Source organism: Lemur catta, chromosome 9 (genome assembly GCF_020740605.2).
Source record: "Lemur catta isolate mLemCat1 chromosome 9, mLemCat1.pri, whole genome shotgun sequence".
In the NCBI taxonomy this organism is placed as follows: Eukaryota; Metazoa; Chordata; class Mammalia; order Primates; family Lemuridae; genus Lemur; species Lemur catta.
This window is the reverse complement of record NC_059136.1, coordinates 1,623,026-1,642,322: the sequence shown is the minus strand read 5'-3', so window position 1 is coordinate 1,642,322 and position 19,297 is coordinate 1,623,026. Positions and strand designations below refer to the sequence as shown.

At 49.4% G+C, this 19,297-nt stretch overlaps 1 protein-coding gene across 3 annotated transcripts; it reads left to right on the top strand.

The window, feature by feature from the left end:
• Window positions 1-314: 314 nt before the first annotated feature.
• Window positions 315-18,160, top strand: MESD (mesoderm development LRP chaperone). Of its 3 annotated transcripts, XM_045561414.1 has the most exons (5): window positions 315-700; window positions 1,125-1,331; window positions 15,073-15,305; window positions 16,772-16,847; window positions 17,526-18,160. In XM_045561414.1, the coding sequence occupies exons 1-5, from the start codon at window positions 425-427 to the stop codon at window positions 17,601-17,603; spliced, it is 870 nt and encodes a 289-aa protein (XP_045417370.1). In that variant the 5' UTR covers window positions 315-424; the 3' UTR covers window positions 17,604-18,160. The 3 variants fall into 3 exon arrangements, with proteins under 3 accessions (XP_045417370.1, XP_045417369.1, XP_045417371.1); XM_045561413.1 differs by having other exon boundaries at window positions 326-700; window positions 16,772-17,708; XM_045561415.1 differs by lacking the exons at window positions 315-700; window positions 1,125-1,331 and adding an exon at window positions 7,990-8,229 and having other exon boundaries at window positions 16,772-17,708.
• The last annotated feature ends 1,137 nt before the right edge of the window (window positions 18,161-19,297 follow it).

The following is a 19,297-nucleotide window of genomic DNA, read 5'->3' as shown; positions in this document are numbered from 1 at the left end:
GCGCCCGGCGGCCGGCCGCTGGCTGTCGGCGCGAGTCCGTCCCCGTCGCCTCTGCGTCGCGGGCTCGCAGCGGCTGAGCTCCCCCGGGGCCCCGGGCCCCGCGCATCGGACCCGCACGCCTCCGGCGCACTCAGAAGGTCCCCGCGACGCCGCGGCGGCCGGCTCTGGCCGCGGCCCCTGCCATTTGCAGCAGCACCAACTTCCGAGCGCGCGGGAGGACCGAGGGGAGGGCGGGGGCGGCAGGCCCGGGAAAGCGCCGCTTCCTCCGCGCGGCGCCGCTCGGCTTCCCTCTTCCCGTCCGCGCCGCGCCCGGCTCGCCGCCGCCGCCCGGAGCCTATAGAAGCCTTTTGTGTGGCGTCACCGCCTCTCGTTTAAATCCCGCTTCCTCCTCTCGCCCTTCCCCCGCCCCCTGCGCCGCTCCCGGATGCTTGCGCGGTGCGCTGCTCCTCCCCCGGGAAGCCGGGGCTGCGCGGGCGCCGCCTCCCCGCCGCCGCGGGCCGAGCCGGGGCACTGGGCCGGGCACCCGCCCGGGCCGGGGGCTCCGCGCGCACCGAGAGGACCCGGGCGCAGCCCGCGCTGGCCTTACGTAAGCTCCCGGCCGGCCCGGGGGACTCTCCGCCTCCTCCCCGCGAGAGAGCAAATCCGAAGGGTGACCCGCCCTCCGGGCCAAAGGGAGAAGGACACTCGGTGCCATCCCCCGGTAACTTGCTGGGGGCCTGTTCTCGGGTCGCAGGACTTGGACCGGTCTTCCAAGCGCTTCCCCTGCCCTTTGTTGTGCCTGGTCCTCTCCACCGCGGGTTGCTGAGGGCGGCCGGCGACACGGAGACAGGAAAGGAGTCCTGGACGCGGGTCCGGGGGGCCAGGTGCGCGCCGCTCCCTCCCTTAAAGCGTGCCTTATGCGGTTAGCGCGGGCCTGACCAGGTCCCGGGTCACAATTCCCCCGCTAGTGGGGAGCTGTGACTTGCAAGTTCTCTCCCGAGTACCCCGCTTTCCCCTCTCGAAATCCGGCGCTGTGCGCTGGCTGCGTGACTCGTAAAGGGTCGCTGTTAGAATTGCTATGGGCTTTGACCAGCACCGTTTGCCCCCAGTCACTTCTACTTCTTCGTTTTCATACGGAGTAACAGCGACCACGGTTGAGTAAGAGAGACGGCGGCCTTTGGAGCAAGCATCACCATTCCACCGGGAAACTGCCGGGCGGGAAGACAGCAGGTGGCTGGGCGAGGACCACCCCCTCCGCCACCACCAGCTTGTCCTTCAGGAAGTGGTCGGTTGGACACCCGGGCTTCCTCCCAGCATCTGCCAGGCCTCCCAGTCTTCAAACAGGCCTCCAGGTAGGTGCCCAGCCCCACCAAGCTGGTGGCTCAGCCACGTGTTCGTCCCCCTGTCCATTCCTAGGACCCCAGGTCACCTTTTCCCAGCCAGTTATAATTGTTACTTATAACTGAGATGAATTGCAATTTATTGTCCAAACTCAGACAGTTCTGAGAGTGAACTGTGACACATGCTGTTAATACATTAACCAGGAACGTCACCCTACTTACAGCAGAAAGTGTTCTTAGATATCTTCTGGAATCTAGATGAACCCACTTATAATATTTTGCAGACAGAGGTCAATAAAACTGACAACTTTGGAAACAGGCAGTGATTCTGTAGGGCTAATCCCCTTTATCCTACAAGGGAAAATAGTCGGGTAATCAGGCTCCTTCCATGGTAACCTAGGAATTGCATCCTGGTCTTTCTGAGCTCCAAAAACTTACTACGAGGGAGAAGTCAAACCTTTCCTCTACGCCCAGTTTATTCAGGAAACAGCTCTGGGATCGGGATTTCTATCCAAAGCCATGTGGTGCCCCTGGAGTCGTATTTTCCTTTCTTGTGTATATGCGGTTTGTTTTGTTACTGTTGCTGGAACCCACCCCGACAGTGAGCTGTGCCACACACAGACTGTCGCACTCTCTGCAGTGAGGTTTCGTTTGGCTTTAAAGATTGGTAGGATTTGCTACTACTGCTGTGGACTCAAAAAAAAAAAAAAGAAAGAAGAAAAATTGGTAGGATTGTTTTCTTGGCCTTCTCTGCTTCGTTTTTCGGAGAGGGCAGCTCCTCCTAAACTGACCCTTCCAGATACTACCTCCGACTTCCTTTAGATTCATCTTGACTTTCTGCTGTTGTTCATTCACTCCACAAACGCTGTGCACCTGGGTGTGCTGGATGCCAAAGTTCCATAGTACCCTGAGGCCTCCACTCTAGAACATCACAGTCCAGGGAGGGCAACAGATTCATAAACAAGGAATCCCAGTTTCAGCTTTGGTATGGTGAAGAAATCACAGTGGAGACAGTGCAGCCTACCAAACATGTTAGCTGCAGGTGGGCAGGGTCCCGTGATTTGTCCTCTGCTGTGAAATGTGTGTCACTGCCAGGCCAGCTGTGAAAAGCCAATCTGTAGTTCTCTTACCCTGCTGTAACTACGGCAGGAGACTGCAGTTTGGGGAGCCCGTAAGCCGAGGTGACTGTGGAGTGATTCTCTTGACCTGTGTTGGGTATGTAACAAGCACAAAATAAACTTCTGTTGTGTCAGACCATTGGGATTTGAGCGTTATTTGCTGCTGTAGCATATTTTAGTCTAATTTGATTAATAGAGGAGGGCATGTTTGTGTCTCACCCTAGAGTCACTGGAGTAAGGGTTTTTTATTTTTTATTTATTTTTATTTTTTTTAGAAAACTGCACCTATTACCTGTTCGGACCCTCTTTTAAAATTAAAATAAATGTGAACCAAAGTCTTGCACAAGGTATTTGCTGTGGTCTAACCCCCCAAATTCATATGCTGAAACTTAGTTGCCAGCGTGGCGGTATTAAGAGGCGGGGCCTTTAAGAGGTGGTTAAATCGTGACAGTGGAGCTTTCATGGATGGGATTAGTGACCTTATGAAAGAGGTGTGAGGGGATGGTTCACCTCTTCCTTTGGTCCTTGGGTCATGTGAGGATGCAGCAACAGGGTGTCACCTACAAGAAATGGACCGTCGGCAGACACAGATCTTGGACACCTTGATCTTGGACTTCCCAGCCTCCAGAACTGTAAGCAATAGATTTCTATTAGTTTATAAATTACCCTGTTTACAGTATTTTGTTATAGCGCATGAACGGACTGAGACAATATTTTTTATTAAAATGGATGTTGCGTGAGAGAAGAATGCTGAAAACGTGTGGACTGAGGACGGGCTGGGGGAAGGTAAACGGAGCGGACGGGAGGGAGCTGGGGCTGTGCAGACTGTGGCCTGGCCCCCCGCAGAGGGCATCCTCGGTGCTGGCCCAAGCCCGTGCAGAGCAGGCATTTGATAAGTGAGTGGGCAAGATGCAGAGAGAACTGAGTGAGGATTTGGGCAGGCAAAGGTGGAACCGACGGAGCTGGGGCAGGTAGGATTGGGGAAACATCCTCTCCCTTTTCTGCCTGTTTTAGAAGGTGCAGAGAAAAGTATGGGCACTCTGCTTTGTTTTTGTTTTTTCAATTGTAAAATATGAAATGTACCATCTTAACCACTTTTAAGTATACAGCTCAGTGGTATTAAGTATATTGCTGTGCAACCATCACCACTGTCTAGCTTTAGAAATTTGTCATCTTCCCAACCGAAACTCTGTCCCTGTTAACAACAGCTCCCCATCCAACCCCTCCCCCAGCCCTGGCAACCACCCTTCTCCTCTCTCTGTGGGTCTGACTGCTGCAGGGACCTCGTGCAAATGGAATCATACGGTATTTGTCCTTTTGTATCTGGTTTATTTCACTGAGCATAATGTCTTTTTGTATCTGGTTTGTTTCACTGAGCATAATGTCTTTACGGTTGTAGTGTGTCAGAATTTCCTTTTTTTTTTTTAAAAATAGACGGGGTCTCATTCTGCCACCCAGGCTGGAGTGCAATAGAGTTTCCTTACTTTTTAAGGCTGAATGATATTCCATTGTAAGCACTCTGATTTTTTATTTTTTTGAGATGGGGGTCTCGCTCTTGCTCAGGCTGGTCTTGAACTCGTGACCTCAAGTGATCCTCCCACCTTGGCCTCCCAGAGTGCTGGGATTACAGGCATGAGCCACCGCGCCCGGCCCTTCTCTGGGTTTTGATGCCAACTTTTATGCTGCACCCCTGACTGGGCCAACACCAAGCTGTGTTTTGTGTGCAGTGCCCCCTGGTGGTCGATAGGGGCGTTCTTTGGCCTAATGTACCTTCCCTGTGGAGCAATGTCCCGCTGTTTTGTTTTTCTGTGCACACAAATTCGGTGAGCATTAGTGTGTTTGTGCATCTCTCCCATTTAAAACACAACTGATATATATGTCGAGAAAAACAGAAAATATAGAGACAAGGTTAAAATAATTTGAAATCTCACTGCTTAGGGATAGCCATTATATACATATTTACAGCTATTTTCCTATATATAAATATACATATCTATATAACTTTAATATCATTTTTATCCCTTAATAATATAAAGCGAACATCTTTAGTAGCAACAAATACACATCTATGATATCATATGTAATGACTGCATCGTTTTCCATTGTGTGAGTGGACTGTATCTTGCAGTCTGTAGATGTAGGTTTTACAGTCTGCTGTTTTTTTAATACGTTATTTTATTACTTTTCCTTCCAAAACCAATATACAACAGGATACAGTCTGCTATTTTTGAAACACTTGTGTGGTTCCTGTCTTCCCTCTTACGGAGAGTGTTAGGTAGGATTGTCACGGGGGTAAATGAAGAAACACATGCAAAGTGTTTGGAAGAGTCCCTGCCGCATCCCCCGTGCTCAGTGTTACTGTCACTTCTGTTGCTTTCATTGTCTATTTCCTCAGAGTCAGCAGGTGGAAGCGGAATTGCTAATCAGATTGTGCACAGTTTGGGAGGTTTTGATATATTTCACCTAATTTTCATGCAGAAAAACTCTACCTCCCGGAAGTGAATGAGAAGGCCTATTTCTTCAGCCTTGCCAAGGATGTACTCCCTTTATTTTTATCCAAGACCAACTGATAGGTAAACAATGAACCTTGTTTGAATGTGCATTTTTTTGATACCTAGCGAGATTCTGGCCTTTTTTTGTGTGTCATAGATGAATTGGCCATTAATATTTATTCTATTTATGTTTATTCATTTATATTCATTCTATATTTGTACTTGTTTATAGCCAGTCCCATTTTTCACTGAGGTGTTCATCTTTTTCTTTCTGATTTGTAAGCTATTTTTGTATATACCATGTTGCAGTTTTTCTCCCAATTTATTGCCTTTTAGCTTTTTTTCACGGTGTTTGGGAAACACAAGTTTTGATTGTTATGTTTAACTCTATGAGTCCTGCTCTCCTGTTCACAGATGAGGGTGGTGATGATCAGGACCGGACACCTGCCCAGGCTGGGCCAATCACATTCTCTACTGAAAATGTGAAACTGTAATCAAAAGGCAACCAGCCAGTTAGTTGCAACAAAACGTTAACAACTAAAGCAAGTGATTCATGTCTTTCTATGTAATTAAAAATTTTAGAGACTGTAAATTTAGGGGCACATAAAACCTAGAAAGTATGCAGTGCCTGTTCTTGCATTAGACTAAAAAGCAGCAAAAGTCAAAATTGGTAAATAGTCAGTGCCTCCCCCATTCCTACCTCAGCTCCACTCCCAGACCCCCCCTCCCCTACCTTCCCACGGTTTAGTCATTAAAGGGTTCAGGTTTGGCGTAACAGGGACTCCCCTTCAGGTCACAGGCCTCAGTTCTGATTAATTGGTAATTGTGCTATTCCAGCTTTTCAACATCTTGAGTATCACCCCTGCCTGATTCCGAACAGTGCCAGAAAGTCTTGCTTTACTGTCCTCTGTTGTGGAATGATGCATGCCAGCAGCCTGGGTTAGGACACTAATTAGATCTGAGATTCAATGTTACCATACACAGTCGCTGAACCACTTAGAGGTGGGGTTGGTAGTAACCTCAGGGCAGAGAGAGGCTAGTGGCTTCATTTAGGCCGTGAGCACACAGTCTCTTTCACTTCTTTCTTCTCTTCCCCAGCCCTACACTGCACTGCCTCAGCCCGGTTCAGACTCTTTTCCCATCTCACTGCTCCTGGCTCCAGACTCTTTTCAATCCATTTTCCACGTGGCTCCCAGTCTCACTATCCCGAGTGCCTCACTGATGAGCCCAGATGGTGCCAGGACGGAAGAAAGGCACCAGGGGAGACTGGACCTTGTCATCCAGTACACCTGGGCTCACATTCGTGCCTGGCTGCCGCACTAGCCATGTGGCCTCAGACCAGTTATGTAATTCCAAAACGAGGGTTTCCTCTTACTTAAAATAGGGATATTATCGTCCCTTCAGGCCCTGGTCTCCCATAATCTGCTTGAAGTTTACTGTGTACTTATCTCCTCTGCTAGTCCAAAAGCAGGAATTCTGGTATATTAATCTTTCTGTCAGTGCCTCACCTCCTTCTTGATTAACAGTAGGTCCTTGGTAAATAAATTCCTCCAGAGTGAAGTCCCAAATACCAAAATAAGTGTCAAATATCAAAATGTTGAAACTGCAATCGATCCAGATGTTTTCACATCAGCGGAGCATATGCTAAACTGATTTCCTGCTTAGATGAAAGTCAGTAGCCCTGGGACTTTTTACACAATCCCAGCAATTTCTGTAAAACTCTCAATGACTTTTATAATCTATAACTAGTTACTGTGGCCAAGAATCCCAGCACTTTTGCCCCTTAACTTGGAAGCTGGCAAATGAGTTACCAGGGTGACCCCTCCCAACAGAGCACATGATCAGCCACAGCTGTGCATGTTTTTTAGTATGACTGCACCAGGCTAGGGCTCCAAGCCACTGGGTGGAGCAGTGTGCTCCGGGGAGAAAGCTTATGACATTTCCCTTGTGATTTCAGGGGTGGGGGGGAAACCTTTATGAGCTGTTTCTGTTCAAGGTCAATAGGAAATGGCATAGCATAGGGTGTTTACATAGAGATGCATGAATGTGTGGACTATCAACTACCACGGGGGGGAGACAATTTAAACTGCATTCCTCCTAAGAGCGAGGAAGGCAGACATTGCTGGCTAGTTGCTTACTCAACCTCCACTTTTTTTTTTCCCCTTGATAACAGAATCCCAGTTTTACTTGAGGTGACGATGTACACAGCTAGGAGACAAGTTCTCAGCCTCCCCTGGAGGGCTAGGCTTCAGCCAATGACATGTAAATAGAAGCGTTGTGTGCAACGTTCACGTAGGCTGCTTGAAAGACGTTGACTCCATTTGGAAGGTGTGCTCTGTTTGGCCGGCCGCCTTCCTCCTTCCTCTGGTGGAATGTCATCTCAATGGCTGGAGCCCCAGCAGCCATCCTGGAACGTCCGGTGACCCTGGAAGCCACAGGCCAGTACAGGGAGCAGGACAAGAAAGGGGCTGGGTACCAGGTGGCCGAGGAGCCGCCGTGTCTGCTCCTGTAATCAACGGCGGGAAGGAATCGCCGCCCAGCCATTCGCAACCCGTGGGATCTTGAACAAAACCAGCGCGATTCGTCCTCGTGAAGGATCATCGGAGCCTCCAGTGTTGGCTGGAGTCAAACACTGAAGCTATTTTTAAAAAATGAACGACAGTGACTTAAAAATTTCGGAGTTTTGGCGACGACGGCGATACTGAAGGTTGGCTGAAGCGAATCCGAGCCCGACCCGTCCCGGACTTGCGGAAACGCCGCCGTCCGCAGAGGCGGGCGCGGGCGCGGGCGCGGGGCCAGTGGGCGTCGCCGGGGCCGGGGCCGCGCCGCCCCCCGCTTCGGGGCAGTTCGCAGGCGAGAAGCAGGTCTCGCGGGAGCGGCTGGCGGTCCCCGCAGGGCCCGGGGGAGCTCGGGACCCGGCCTGTGCGTTCCGGAGACGGAAACTGGGACGGACCCAGCCCGGGCGGACCGCGGGGCGGGGCCAAGGTAGCGGGGCGGGGCTCTCAGAGTTGGGGGGGGGCTAGGGAAATGAGACGGGGCGGGGCCACGAAGTCAGCGTCCGCGGGGCGGGGCCGGCGTGGCGGGGACCCGGCGAAGATGGCGGCCTCCGTGTGGGCGCGCGCGGCCCTGCTGCTGCTCTGCGCCTCCGACCTGCTGCCGCCGCCGCCGCCGCGCGGGGCCTGCGCGGCCGAGGGCCCGGCCGGGACGCCTGGCGAGGCTGTCCCCCCGCCCCGGAAGAAGAAGAAGGACATTCGCGACTACAATGACGCGGACATGGCGCGGCTTCTGGAACAGTGGGAGGTCGGTGCGCGCCCCGGCTCTGCTCTGTCCCCGACCCTGCTCCCGCTGACCTGCCCGTCCCGTCTCGGCCCTCTGACCCCTAACCTCGCTGCTCCGCCAAGTCCCTACTGACCCTCTCACGCCCCGCCGGCCCTCCGAGTCCCCCTGACCCCTCACGCCCCGCCGACCCTCCGTGTCCCCCCGACCCCTCACGCCCCGCCGACCCTCCGTGTCCCCCCGACCCCTCACGCCCCGCCGACCCTCTCCCCAGCCCTCTCGTCCCAGTGTCCTCTTCCACCTGCCACCGCCCCGCGGGCCACTCCTGTCACGGGCAGCACCTCCGCCCCGCTGTCCCCCAGGGCCCGGGTCGCCGAGCCCTGCGGGCGGGGAGACCTCCCCTGCTCCCCCGAGGAGCGTTTCCTCCTCCCCCCTTTGTCTGGGGTGGTGGCCGGGTGAGCGGGTTGCAGGACGGGTCTTTCCTGAGGTTAGCTCAGCTGTGACGGTTCTCTTGGCTTCGAAGTCAGTGGGATTTCAGACTCCCATTTTGGTGTATGTCCCTGCTGGGAATTTTGTAGTTTTGTGGATGGATTTATTTTATGGGGGGGGGGGGATAAGTGGCTAAGATGGAACTTACACTTTTCTGGTTTGTGACTTGGATGCTGTAGAGTGTGCAATTTCAGGGAGTGTGTAATCAGCTTTTAAGGGAAAGTTCAGTGGACCAAAACCACGTTGCTGCCCTTTTCCCTCCCCAAGGTGGTTATACTGTCCTGGCTGATTTGAACAGTGGTGTAACCTTGGGCAGGTCATGTCTCCTTTCTGGGCTTGTTTCCTTATCTGCAAAAGGAGGAGGTTTCACTGGATGAGACCTAAGATTCCTTACAACACTGATGTTTTGTTATTTTGTAATTATCTCTCTGTGTGTTGTGGGGAGGGGCTAAAGACCTCAAAGCATGAGTTTAAAATACCCCCTGATGCATTTGACTAGAAGAAAGCAGGCTTGTGTTTTCATGTGTTTTATCAGCAGCTGGTGGAAAGATTGGGGAAGATTTGCGTGTGAAGAGGGAACTTGCCTATCCGTTTTCCATCTCCCTTGCAATCTCGCTGTCTGTTTTTGGTCTGCCAGAGTGAGAACATCATCTTATGAGAAATCCTACCCTGTAAATACTTAGACCCTGAGCTGGGTGAAGAGGGTGTTGCAGAGATGAACAAGAACTCCATTAGGAACAGCAGATAATTAAAATAACCCTAATACGTAGCTGGGCATGGTGGCACGCACGCACCTGTAGTCCCAGCTCCGGAGGCTGAGGCAGGGGGATCACTTGAGCCCAGGAGTTTGAGGTTGCAGTGAGCTGTGATGACACCACTGCACTCTACCAGGACAGTGGATTGAGCCTTTGTCTCAAAAACCATAATACAAAGTAGAAATTGCTGGGTGCTGTGAAAATCTCAAGGGCTTCAGGAGGGAAGTGGCACTTCAGATGGGCCAAGGAAAATGCGGGAGAAAGGCACCTCACACGTGAGCTGAGGATGAGGCGTGGGAACTGGGCGGGAGAGCGGGAAGAGCGCGGAGGTTAACAGCCCAGGTGCCGGAGTTACAGTGCCTGGGTTCAAACCACTGAAACTTGTGGATTTGGACTAGCAAAGAACTCTGTGCCTTAGTTTCTTCATCTGCGAAACAGAAGTGTTAGTACCCACCTCAGAGTAGTTACAAGGATGAACTGAGAACATGGAAAGAACCCAGACTAGTACAGCTCAGTAGTCATTAGCTATGCTGAATAATTTGGGTTAGCTGGAACAGACTGTCTGAAGCAAAGTAGTGAGAAGTGAGGGTGGAAAGGTTGGTGGGAGCCAGGCCTTAAATGCTGCGGGGTCCGTACTTCATTTAGGACATATGTCGGCCTGATGAGTATGAAAGTTTTGTTGCCCGAATATTCCGTACTGGAATGTTTATAACCTTGTCTCACAACATGCCCACTTGTTTGAGTGCCATGCCACGGGAAGACCTGATTTTTATGGCTGAAATCGTAGCACAGATGGGATTTTTTGCTCTTCCTGTTTTCATTCCGCAGCTGTTAAGCATCCCTGGGTTACTGCATTACCTTCATGGCAGAGAATCTGAAGGCCTGGAAAACACATTATCTCATTTAATCCATTTACCCCATCGAAGAGGGAGGTACTTATCCCTGTTTTCTAAATGACATTAAGGCACAGAGAGGTTAAATAACTTGCTCCAGGCCACACAGCAAGCCAGCTGAGTTTCAAAATTCTGTCACTTGACTTTAGAGCCTGGTCTTTGAATTGTTTTATTGCAGTGCCCTGCACATGGTGAACAGAAGCACAAATGAAAGATGAGGAAGACCTGGTTTAAGCTAGAAGCTGCAGGATTGGAATGGAAGGGAGAAATGTGAGAGATTTTATGCTCTTAACAGGACTTGGTAGTTGTTTGATTGTGTGAACAGGAGGGTTACAGCATATGTAGTAAAAGGACAGAGCTTGAACCCAGCCAGTTGTTTGGCACTCCGTTCACATCCCAGTTTGCGGGGTGCCACGCAGACTAAATGAGCTGATGCTGGGGACAGTGCACAGATGTGAGCACCCCTCCCCCGTGGCAGTGATTCCTTGTGGGACAGCATCTCCATCTCTGTGGGTGCTTTTCTGTAGCGAGCAGTTCTTCCTCCCCCAGGGGCAATCCCTAAATCCATACGCCCATCCTTCCAGATCCTTCCCGGGTAGCGTGAGGATCGGAGCTTCAATGGCAGGCTGTACCTCACATGTGTGGAAAGAAGGTAGGAACTTTCTCATTGTGTTAGAACTAATGCTGAGTCCCAGTTGGTGCAGAAAAACAACCAAAGGTGGTTATTTCATTTTACGTTATGCTAACCAGGTGTGATGGAAGGGGCAGATGGGGGAATTTGGAGCCAGAAATGTGGGTTTGCACTTCATTGCTATCTTTTCTAGCATGTGAGTAAATTGAGTAAATTATCGTATTTACCCTCTCTGGGTCTCATCTTCCTCGTATTATTAATTGAAGATCGGATAGGATTGTTCTGAAGGATGAAGATAATGTCTAAAAAGTGTCTTTGAGGTAGTGGCCACTCAGTAGGTGGTAGTTAGCATCAAGGACAACGGGAGGAAGAAAAGGATTTGCAGAAAGGGGGGCTCAGCTTTGCAGCTGTTGACCTTGACAGACAGCTCTGCGGAAGTTAAGCCAGTTGAAAATGGAAGACTGGCCCAGAGGTCAGGCTGGGCCGGGTCAGGGCAGGGCCTGGCTTGGAGGCCCAGGTCCCGGCCCTGCCTGGGGGTAAGAATTGCATTGTTTTCAGCACAGAGAAAATGATAAGAACAGATTAGATTACTCAGCAATGCAGTGGGACCAAGAGTAGAACCGAATAGTTACCTACATCTAGGGCACTATTTTTTTCATATTTTAATTAACACATAATAATTGTATGTATTTATGGGGTACAGAGTGGTATTTTGATACATAAGTATACACAAGGTGTAATGATGAATTTAGAATAATTAGCATATTTGTCACCTCAAACATTTATCATTTCTTTGTGTTGAGGACATTCAAAATTCTGTTGTAGCTGTTTGAAAATATATGATAAATTATTGTTAGCTATAGTCACCCTACAGAGCGCTAGGACTTATTCCTCCTACCTAGCTGTAATTTTGTATCTGTTAACCATTCTCTCCTGTCCCTCTCTCCTCCCCAGCCCCCAGTAACCACAGCTGTATTCTCTACTTCTGTGAGCACGACTTTTTTGGGTCCCACATATGGGTGAGAACATGTGGCATTTGTCGTTCTGTGCCTGGCTTATTTCACTTAACATCCTACAGGCTCATTAGGGTGCTGTTTTTCAGTTGTGTTTTCTATAACTGAAACACACACAAAGACCTATAAGATGGAAATTAAAGTTTCTTGGAACAGTTTTTACCCATACTGTATGCACTAGACTTATGATTATTTAATTATATTTTCATTAAAAAAGAAATGCTGCTTGTGACTTGCTGAGTTAATTTCATGATCATTAGTGAAATCAGTTTGAAAAACAAAGGATATTGAACCAATGAGAAGTCTTGGAGTGTTTTAACGAGACTGTAACAGATGTTACGGAGAAGCAGGACAGAATGAAAACAGAAACTGCCTGTGAATTTGGCAACTAGGAGCTCCTTGGTGACTCTGAGAGTGTAATTTCCGTGGGGTGACTGAGGCCAGACTGCAGGGGCCTAATGAGCGAGCAGTGTGACAGCAGCGTGTACAGCACTGAGCCCTGCTGGCCTTTAAGTCACTAAGTCCCCAGACAAATCTCAGGAGAGGGGTACCATTAGCTTACCTTCCCATTGTAGGCAAGGAAAGCTATTTTCCGAGGTGCTGCGTGACTTACCCAGGGCCACACAGTGGCGGAGCCGGGAGCTGAACCCCAATCCCTCTGACAGCACAGCCCGCCTTCCTGTCTGCAGGTCCCTGCCAGCGGCTCTTCCAAAGCAAAATGAGGAAGAAACAGGTCAGTTGGGAGGGTGGCAGAGTTGAGAAAGTTGGTGTGTGATGTGTGGTCACACTCCAGGAGCCTCCGAGATCTTCGCTCTGCCTCTTGCTCTGTGGATGAGCAGACAGGCTCGAGGAGTGTCACAGCTGGTGCGTGACCCGGCGCCGGTCCCAGGGCTTACATCGGTGTGGCTCCTCTTCCAGCGCTGCTGTGGAATTCTTCTGTTCTCACTTCTTACTAAAAATATTTTTGTGCAGTACATTGTTACTGGTGTCCTGAGCTTTGGCCCGTCAGAGGTTTGTCAAGAGGACGAAGGAAGTGTGACGTGGCGGCTTTTTGTTTCATTTGAAGTTGGGTTTTTGTTAACAGCTTTGTTGAGATACAATTTGCGTGCCATGTGCGGTTCACACGTTCAGAGTATAATCTCAGTGGTTTCTCGCGTGTTCAGTGAGTTGTGCAGCCACCATCTCAATCAATTTTAGCATGTTTTTATCACACCAAAACGAAACCCTCCATCGGCCCTCCTGCTTTTTCTCCCAACCCCCCGGCAGCCCGAATGACTAACACGTACTTTCTGTCTCAACAGATGTGTTTATTCTGGACATTTCCTAAACAGAGAATTGTAGAACGTGTGTCTTTCGTGTCTGGCGTCAAGCATGTGTTCAGGGCTCCTCCGTGTTGTAGCATCAGTGCTTCATGTCTCTCTGTTGCTCAAGTTAGGCTTTTCTCCAAGGAACCTGGTTCCGTGATTCTTTTAAATATTTTTTATCTGTCTGTCCGTCTGTATTCTCTTTACTGGTTGGTATTCTGCTGTTAGTAATTTATTCATTTGTTTATATTAGTATGGATTCCATGGCTCTTATTTTATTTGGGGGATTATAAGTCATTACTACTATTTATTTTGATGTTCAGATTATTCCAGATTCAGCCCAAGAGAGCTGCTTGAAGTTGGCTTCTCTGTCATTTTGACATATTACATGATTCCTTTTTTCTTTTTCTTTTCAAAGACAGGATCTCGCTCTGTCACCCAGGCTGAGTGCAGTGGTGTCAACATAGCTCGTTGTAGCCTTGAACCCTGGGCTTAAGCCATCCTCCTGCCTCAGCCTCCAGAGTAGCTGGGACTTATGGCACACGCCACCACACCCAGCTAATTTTATTTTTTAAATTTTTTTGAGAAAACTGAGTCTCTCTATGTTACCCAGGCTGGTCTTGAACTCCCGGCCTCAAGTGATCCTCCTGCCTCCCAAAGTGCTGGGTTTACAAGGGTGAGCCACCATACCCAGCCTGTCCACGATTCTTTGAGCACTTTCTCACTTTGTGATGCAAGAAGATATTCTGGGCTCATCGTCTATAGTCCTTGCTCTAATTAGCCTTTTTTCCCAGAAACCCAGTTTCTTTTAAATATTTTCTCTCTCTACCTGTCTATTAATCTATTAAAAACCATAAGTTTTGTCCTGATGCCTACAATTTCGGCCTAATACCACAGGGTACATTCTTCCCCCTTTCATATTTGTAACTTTCTTCTCAAAAGTGAGGAACCTGGCTCTCATCCTCAAAATATTGACTCCTTGGCTCAAGCCTCGCCGTCACAGAAGATAGCGTCAGGATCGCTAGCTCATACCGCTGCAGAAAGCAGACCTGCTAACTGGAGTGGGATGTGTTTGTACAGTGCCTGTTATTTAGGTGGATGGATACGTATCAAATGCACTTTTTTTTGGTCCTCCTAGTGAATCACTGAAGCAGACTTTAAGTGTACAGTGCAGTGACTTTTGACAAATGGATACATCTGTGTAATCCACGTCCCTGTCAAAATGCACACTATTTCCAGCACCCCAGAAAAGTTCTCGTGTCCTTTCTCAGCCAGTCCCTCCTCCTAACCCCCCATAGGCAGCCACTGTTCCAGCTTCTGTCTCCCTAGACTAGTTATGCCTATTCTTAGCTTTAAATAAATGAGATTGTATATCTGATTTCGTGGCTGACTTCTGTCACTCAATATTTTTGAGACTTGTTGCGTGTATCAGTGTTTGTTCTTCTGCGTTGCTGTGAAGCGTTCCATCGTGTGACCTTACCACAGTGTGGCCAATTTTACAATCCCCATAGTGAGCAGATTCTTGGAGAGTGAAAAAGCTCTAGAAACCCATCCCGCGGTGGCGCCTGTGTTTGGTGACCTGGAGTGAGGGGTGGTAGCACTGCCTGCAACTTAGGCTTTGCTTGAAAGTCAAGTAGAGGAGGAAAACCCTGAGTTTTCCTTTCTCCGTTACAACTTAGGTCGTGTACCTGCACCTGACACCGTACGCAGACGTTTTCACCTGTGGCGGTTGAGAAGCAAGTTTCTGATGACAAGTTTGATGCTTTCCCCCCACCCTGACAGAAAGACGACGACATAGAAGAAGGAGACCTTCCAGAGCACAAGAGACCCCCTGCACCAGTCGACTTCTCAAAGATAGACCCGGGCAAGCCTGAAAGCATACTGAAAATGACCAAAAAGGGGAAGACGCTCATGATGTTTGTCACTGTGTCAGGAAGCCCCACCGAGAAGGAGACAGAGGAGGTCACGAGCCTCTGGCAGGGCAGTCTGTTCAACGCGAACTACGACGTCCAGAGGTAACGCTGCCCCTCGGCTCTGGCCGCGGCAGGCCTCCTCCCTGGCAGTGCCTGCCTGGGCCTGGGCCTGGGCCTTCCCAGCCGTAGCTGCTTTTAATTGGTTTATTTAACTTTTTCCCTTTAGAGAAGAGCATTCATTATTGGTCAAAGCCAGTAAGTTTGTTTGTTTTTATTATCTGATTTGCTCCTGAAGTTTTATTTATCTTTATATCTTTAGCTTTTATTTCATGAATAAAAGGTTGTCTAGCATAGCCTTTTGGAGGGACAAATTAGTGACAGTTTGCTTCCTTTAGAAGTTTCTGCTCAGTGGAGAATGCTTGTGTATATAGCTGTGTTCACACGTAAAGTCTGGACCATACTCTCAACAGATAACTTGTTTAATGCCATCTGTCAGGAGCCCGGTTTTCACGGCTCAGTATGGTTCTGAGACACAATGTTAAGGCTAGCAGATTGCTTTCATTAGCTTAACACATTAACTGCCATGTGAGTTGTATTTAACTCACACCAGTTTTGAATCTGGGGCCTCGTGAAGCAAAATATGGGCAAAACCCTGCAGTTGGCTCATGAAAATGTCATTTGTTAATGTTCTGATTGTTACAATTAATATTGATAATTTAATTCTAAAAATGTGGATTAAATGAATAGTTGTTTTCCAAGTTTTTATTCTATTTTGTAATAAAACACTGTGGCCCCAAGGAAAAATTTTTCCTTGTAGTGTGGCAATCACTGTGTTAAATAGGCACTTAAAGAGGACAAATAAAGGTCTTGGTGGTTTGGAAGTACCACTCAGTGGAATGGTGGGAATGTTATAAATGGGAGGGTGACAATGTGGTGTAGTCCCTCAGGAACAGAGGAGTCGGGCCCACTGGCCACCTAGCGGTCCACCCCGACCCCAGTCTCTTCCTCTTTGCTCCTTGGCATCTGTCGAGTGTGGGCGAGCTGGGCTGCTTGCTGTTAACCTCTGGGGTTAGGATTTTTCTGTGCAGTAGCCAAGTGTCTTCTTAAGCTCTTCAAGGGCCTCTTATCATGACCCACTCTAAGGCAGTGGTTTTCAGCCTTTATCAGCATGAGTCTTGCTGCATAAAACTTTAACTGGACACTTTAGAATATAAAACGGATACGAATGGAAGCCGCCTTCTCGCCTCCCCGGCAGCGGCCCTTGTGCTATCTCTGCAGTTTCCTGAAGAGCTTTTCTCAATGTTCTCTTTTAACATGAGCGTCCATTTATACCACAGAGGAGCAGCCAGCATCTGTGTATGTTGATCTGAGCTGGGTGTTTAATAGTTCGGTGAGTTACTGTTTTCACACATTTGATATCAGTAGCTACTAGGCCTTGGAGAATGCAGCGTTTTGTTCTGTATTCATGTAGAATGTGAGATGAACTGTTTTTCTCGGTGAGCCACAGAATGGCTCTGACCCGTGAGCCCCTCCTAGCGTGTGCTAACTGTGACCGCATCTCTGTCCAGGTTCATCGTGGGATCAGACCGCGCCATCTTCATGCTGCGTGACGGGAGCTACGCCTGGGAGATCAAGGACTTTTTGGTCAGTCAAGACAGGTGTGCAGATGTCACTCTGGAGGGACAGGTGTACCCTGGCAAAGGAGGAGGAAGCAAAGAGAAAAATAAAACAAAGCAAGACAAGGGCAAAAAGAAGAAGGAAGGAGATCCGAGACCCCGGGCTTCCAAGGAAGACAATCGAGCCGGGAGCAGGAGGGAGGAGCTGTGAGGGGCAGCGAGGTGCTCTGCAGAGGGACACACGGAGCCTCTTGCCGGGCTCGGGCGGGGGTGGGCACAGGAAACCACACACCGGATGACATTCTGATTTCTTCTAGAAATGGTCTGTCTCGTTGTCAGTACGAGAATTACTATTTAAAAGCCTTCAAATAAGAAGACAGATTTTCTGATTAGTAGTGTCGGGCACTGACATGTTTACTATGGAAACGCCTTACAGGGGCTTCTCCCATTGAAACTTGGCGAGTCGTTGACTACTGAGGGTCCACGCCCCTCCTCCACGCTCTGAGCGGGGGCCTGCTGTGTGTGTGCTTTTTGCTGTCTGTTAACTAAGAGGATAGCAGATTCTAATCAGACAAGTTTTTAAAACTGTTCATTGAATGAGACTCTTCTGCCACAAACATCATTTTCATTGCTGTGGAGGTAGGACGTGCTATGGTGGCGCTGCAGTGAGCTCTGACACCACATATATATATATCTCTCTCTCCAGGAAGCCAGGGTGTGTGAACCCAGAGTCTCTGCAGGCAGGGCAGAGCAGAAGATAGTATCGCTTGCAAATCCTGAGTAGTTAACTTCGAACTTCTTTGACCTGAATCGCACTTACCAGTTGAAGAGAACTTTTCGTGTGCCTGTCAGGTTTTATGTGGTCAGTAAAACCTGTTTTGTTTCCTTATTTGGGAAAGAGCAATGCTGGTGTCGAGGGTTCGTGGGTTCCACTTAATGTGACAGTTTTAGCATGCATGGAGAATCAGCTGTGTCCCTGCAGGGTGTGGCAGAAGACTTGATAACCTCATTTATTTCTAAGCATTTTTCTTTGATAAAGTGCCTAAATTTGTGGTGTTTTGTATGGTACTAACATGATGTGCTACTATTAATGTCTGATTTTGCTGTTCATGTGTTGGAGCCGAATGAGGGAACATTTATATACAGGTATCATTTTTAAGAACTAAAATTCTTTGGAAAAAACTCAATTGTGATTTTAAGAAATTAAAAACAGCACATGCACAGGGCTAGAAAATGTCAGTGTTAAAGAACGGTGCAAAGGGAAGAGTACAGCCCTCCCCTGCTGCCAGTACCTCGTCCCAGTGGAAGCTGCGTTAATAGTTTGATCTCCTCCCCCCCCCCCCCCAAAAAAAAGTACATTTGCTGGTTTACAGTGATGTGTGTTTTGGCTTCGTAGCATCTGTTCCCCGCACTACAGTAGCCACTCACATTTCCTCCAACAAACCGCACCCCCTGCACTCTCAGCGCTGTGGGTGGGACATGTGCCCTGCAGTCCCCAGCCTCCGGGCCACACCCACGTCAGGGACCAAGCCTGTGTGACTAGGCCTCAGCAGACCTAGTCCTAGCGTGAGTTTGCTGGAGCCGGAAGGTGTGTCTCGTTCCCGTGCGCGGGGTGATGTGGAGAGGAGGAGAGCTGGGACGAGAGCTGCTGTTTGAGAGGAGCCAGCACAGCCGCGAGCGCACCTGGTGGAGCCCTGGCTCAGGCTGGTCTCAAACTCCTGACCTCGAGTGATCCTCCTGCCCTGCTGGGTTGGTGGAATCGTATCTCCTTGGGGTGACCAGAGGCCTTCCCTGAGGACTGGGCGAGGGAAATAGAGGCCAGGAAACAGTCCTTGCCTGCGCCCTGTGGCTGGACGTGCAGAGGGAGGGGCTGCGGGGGGTGGGGAGGCTGGAGAAGTGAGGGCGTCGTGGGGCCTTGCGGAGCTCTGGAATACCCTGGTGGACGTCAAGCTGCAGTGGGGTGGGTGTGACGACAGTCCCGTTTGCACGGGCTGCACAGGAGACGTGACCGGAAGGGGCACCAGTGGGTGTGGCACGTGAGCCGGGAGAGTTCCAGTAGCCGAGGCCGTAACGGATGGTGGCGTGGTCGATTAGCAGGGTAGCCATGAGGTTTGAACCGCTGTTGACCAGCATAGCCTCTGCGGATGGACACATGGGTTCATAGCTTTTTTGCTAGTATATTCAATGCTGCGGTGAACATTTTTGTACTAAATATTTTGGTCAGCTTTTGTGTATATCTGAAAGGTAAATTCCTAGCAGTGGAATTGTTAGAACAAACAATTTAACATTGGTGTATGTTGCCAGGTTGCTTTCCCATGTGGTTTTGCCATCTTACTCTTGTCAGCAGTAGATCTGTCCTTCCCAGCACTGGGCCTCACACCTGCCGATTTGATAGATTTAAAAACCCATATCTTCCCCAGCGTGTGGCTCATTCCTGTAATCATAGCACTTTGAGAGGCTGAGGCAGGAGGATTGCTT